This window comes from Nansenia antarctica, assembly GCF_963989245.1.
Source record: "Nansenia antarctica genome assembly, chromosome: 8".
In the NCBI taxonomy this organism is placed as follows: Eukaryota; Metazoa; Chordata; class Actinopteri; order Argentiniformes; family Microstomatidae; genus Nansenia; species Nansenia antarctica.
The window spans coordinates 10,982,543-10,987,204 of record NC_137678.1 but is presented as its reverse complement, the minus strand read 5'-3'; the positions used below and the strand labels follow the sequence as shown (position 1 = coordinate 10,987,204).

Below are 4,662 nucleotides of genomic sequence, written 5' to 3'. Positions count from 1 at the left end.
TAAATAAGATAAGAGCAACCACAAACAAAATAGGGGTAGGTAGTGGTGGTCTAGTGGATAGTGAGTTGGACTTGTGATCGGAAGGTTGTGAGTTCAAATCCCGCCTGAAACCACACCACTACTAGTGTGCCCTTGAGTAAGGCACTTAGCCCTCAGTTACTCCAGGGGGAATGTCCCTGTAATTCGTAATTGTAAGTCGCTTTGGATAAAAGCGTCTGCTAAATGGCTAAATTTAATTTAATTTAATTTAATTAATTAATTAAATTAAAATCATATCCATGGAGCAAAACGGTGGGATGGCACAAAAAACCTGAAAAAATACACAGATACATAGCTTTGAGACAGAAATAACGCGCTAGTGTAAATTGCACGAGGTGAATTTGTGTTGGATAAAAAAAAAAATCTTCTGAACTTTTAATGTTTTTATATGTTTATTGTGTTTGGGACAAATACAAATCAAATCAAATCCCAAATGTCCAGGGGCCTCATTTATAAAGCGTTGTGTACCTACGCACCTTTGCAAAGCAAGAACATTTACGTCGCCAACATTCGGATTTATAAAACGGTGCGCACGCCAGTGGAATTTGTAAGTTCCACGCCTGCTTCCAATCAACTCTGTTGCACACGTGAACGAGCGTCTTGTCCCACCCCTTTTGACGCCCATAGTTGCCTATAATAATAATAACTTTTTATTTCTATGGCACTTTTCCTAAAAACGTTGCATATAAATGGTCAGTCAAACGGCCGTCAGAACGCCGAAAAAAAATACTTTTCACCCAATCAGTCAATTTCCGCGCAACGAACGTTCTCGCCAGACCATATATAACATGTTCCAGACTACATCGACAACGGAATCAGTTTAAACGTGATTCGTCCTACTGTTTACCTTATTATTTATGATAATGTCATAACATCCAAGTATTGGTATATGTATAATAATTACAGATCCAATATGATTCCCGATTAAACTACACTATTTGAGAGGTTGTTTTGCAAAAACAGATACCTCGCTTTGTAGTTATTATACTAAATCATTTCTCTTTTAGATTAGATTAGATTCAACCTTATTGTCATTGAGAAGTACTAAGACAAGGAAACGCAGATGCATTTCATGATCGTCGCCCCAGACCGAGGGCGATTGATGGTTATTTTGTCTTTCTGTTATTTTCAAATAATCGCACAACAGTTGTCTCCTTCTCAACAAGCTGCTTGCTGATGGTCTTGTAGCCCATTCCAGCCTTGTGCAGGTCTACAATCTTGTCCCTGACGTCCTTATACAACTTTTGGGTCTTGCCCATGATGGAGGTTAGAATCTGATTGATTGATTCTGTGACTTGCGTACGTAAATCCTCCCGCAAATTTGGGATTTATAAAAAAGGAACTTGGCGTGAAACTGTGCGCACCTCTAAGCACACTGGGACCCATGCGTACGCATAGAAATTGGAGAAATGAGCAACTGCGACTCCGCTGGCAGAAGGATGAAAGAGGAGAAACGCTTTGAAATGGATACCATTTCCACCGACATAAGAAATATTGCCTCTCACGTATTATGAAGGAGTGCACACAAAGGATACGTGCACACTGCACATATCTTATTCGTCCTTGTCCTGTACGCATCACACTATATACATATATCTTTACTGTACATATCATATTGATATTCATGCAAATATATTTACTTTTTACATAAATATTCATTGCACGTAGTGGCGAGGTTGACCACCGTCCGCATTGACTTCACAGTAATGTACCTCTTCATAAGGGTAACGTTCCCGATAAGTCCAATGATTGCAATATCCATACAGTGAAGAACATGAACAGGCCCACTGTAGACAATTGACTATCATAGGCCTACACCCCATCCCTATGTATACGGACTACGAAAACTTTAAGCGCACAGATTACTGAACTATCCATTATTACTAGTTGCATCACTAGTGTATCCTGTCTTAGCTGTAATATTGTCACCTTTATCTTGTATTATGCCTATTGCCTTATGTCTTGTGCTGCCATGTCAGGAACCGAAGCCTACGAATTTTACTCTCTTAATGTAGCGTAACAATAAACTTGAAACATGCTTGGCTTTTCTACAATGCAGGTTAGATGACGAACTGCATTTCCTTGTGACAACCTTGGTACTTGTCAATGACAATAAGATTGAATCTAATCTAAAAGAAAAAACATGATTTAACATAATAAATACAAAGGGAGATATGTTGTACAGTTTAATCGGGAATCATATTTAATTGAATCTGTAATTATTAAACAATACTTGAATGTTATGAAATGTATTATCATAAATAATAAGGTGAACACGTTGTCGATACAGTCTGGAACATAGATATTATAGAGAGTTTCATATTGTTATGTGTTCGTTAAGCGGAACTACTGCGCAGAAATTGAGTGGGTGACATTTTTTTCGCCTACTGTCGGGCATTTAACTGACCAATAATAGGCAAAGCATGTCTGTTACAACTGATACTCCACCCCTAACCGGGTTCGATCCACGGGCGCTGTCCTGCATTTTCCTACATGTAGGTTAATAATAATAATAATAATAATAATAATCGAACGTGTCGAACCACGTCCAGTGATAATCGATTTTATTTGTACTTTTCCTTCAAAAGAACCTCAAACAGACTATTGTCTTTGTTGTTTGTAGGCCTATCGCCTATGTCGAATTGACGTCACTGCTTTCTTCACGGTACCCAAACCAAATCGGAATAATAATAATAATAATAATAATAATAATAATAATAATAATAATAATAATATAGCACTTTTCCTGCAAAAAAGATTGAAGTGTCGCTCAGTTATATGGATGCTCTGCCACCAAAGGTTACTCAGGCAAAACGGTCTGAACTCAAAACGGACACAAAAACAGTCGACTTCTCTCTGTATTAACATCTAATAACTGAACTGTATACGGATGTGAGTCGGCTATGTGTGTAAGTATTATTGTTGTCTTTTGGTGCCTTGACAATAAAAAAAATCACCCATTGAAAGGTTCGGTTTCGCATATTAGGCTTGTTGTAGCCTACTAAACATAGATGAACAGAGTTGACCCGATTATTGATTCCATGCAGTTATTATAGGCTACATCAAATCATTGACATTAGTTGTTAAATGAGTTGTTGCAAAAATATTTATTACCTCGTAAAACAGAACACAGACCATGGCCGCTTTGTCTCAAACAATATATAACGGTAAACCATAACTTTGCTGCGCCCCGGGCCGATGTAAAAGTTGGATGGGGTGCGCATTATACATAAAATTAACAATTAACCATTAACAATTAACAATAACTGCGCCATGAGCTTTTTTGAAGTATTCAGGCGGCTGTCTCTCATTTCCTAGTCTGTCCAGCCCCGCGGCCTGTCGGCCTCCTCGCCCCCCCGTCTCCCGGCCGCGGGCAGTAGCGCAGCGTGTGGGCCGCGTCCCCCGTGGCGTCGCACCTGGGACAGGTGTAGTTGCGCAGGACGGGGCAGGTGACCTTTCCGCTCCGTGTCTTGAGGCTGTGGGACCGGTAGATCTCCGGCGTCTCCCGGTTTTTCTTACAGAAGCCACAGTACTCCTCCGAGGCCGGACTGGAGGAGGAACTACTGGCGGTACCGAGGCTCAGGGTTAAAGTCTCGACAGACTTGGATTTATACAGCTGGATCATGTCTGTGTGGTCGTGGCGGGGGACCTGCTGGTGCGTGTGGTCCCACTGGGGACCGGTGGCCTCCTCTCGTGTCTCCCGCACTCCGGACAGTTGCTGCAGCATGCCGCCCAGATTCATATAGTCGTGCCACATGTCGAAGTGCTGGTTCGGAGAAGGACTGCTGCTCTCCTCTGTGACGCGTGGTAGTTTCGACATGGTTGTGATGGTTGTGGGGTTTAAATGCCCAGACAGTATTTATATCTACCTGGCTGTCTGGGAAAATTGAAACATTGTCTGAGATAATTGGCCATGCTGTCTGGGAAAATTGAAACATTGTCTGAGATAATTGGCCACGCTGTCTGCGAAAACTGAAACATTGTCTGAGATGGTGTCTGGGAAAACTGAAACATTGTCTGAGATGGCCACGCTGTCTGGGGAAACTGAAACATTGTCTGAGATGGCCAAGCGTCGACCTGTGTAAATATTGTCTAGTGCGTTTCTTGTTGTCTTCTTTTACATCTCATGGCTCCGACATGAAACACCTTCATGACCTTTAAATGACCAAAGTAACAGTGGTTGGTTTGAAGCAACACTTGTGATATGAGGCACAGTGGCATGTTGTTGTGTTTTGTTGTGTAGTGTTTTGGTATTGAACTTGGCAATGCAATGACAAATAAACGTGTTTTCCACGAAGCACTAGATGCAATGTCCATCGATCAAACGATTTTCACAAATGTGCCAGATATTGATAAAGATTATTTAAGCAAACACTTGATGTGTGTAGAGATGGAAATAGTCATTATAGTTTAGCATGTTAACTAGTAGGCGTGATGCATGGGTTTCAATGAAATGGCTTAAAAGTCAGTGTGTGAAATCTTCTTTCTTGTTGTTGTCAACTGCATAAGGAGCCTAGAACTCCAGATGTCCATCTAGGCGTCTTATCTGGACTGAAACACACATCAGGATGCCTGCTTCTGAGCTGACTGCTCACACATCCATGCTCAACCATCTGACTTCCT

At 41.2% G+C, this 4,662-nt stretch overlaps 1 protein-coding gene across 1 annotated transcript; it reads right to left on the bottom strand.

The window, feature by feature from the left end:
* Window positions 1-3,346: 3,346 nt before the first annotated feature.
* LOC308163857 (nanos homolog 1-like) lies at window positions 3,347-3,859 on the bottom strand (the record flags this gene model as incomplete). The annotated part of the gene is made up of 1 exon (XM_080538041.1): window positions 3,347-3,859. The coding sequence occupies one exon, from the start codon at window positions 3,857-3,859 to the stop codon at window positions 3,347-3,349; it is 513 nt and encodes a 170-aa protein (XP_080394167.1).
* Between the last annotated feature and the right edge of the window lie 803 nt (window positions 3,860-4,662).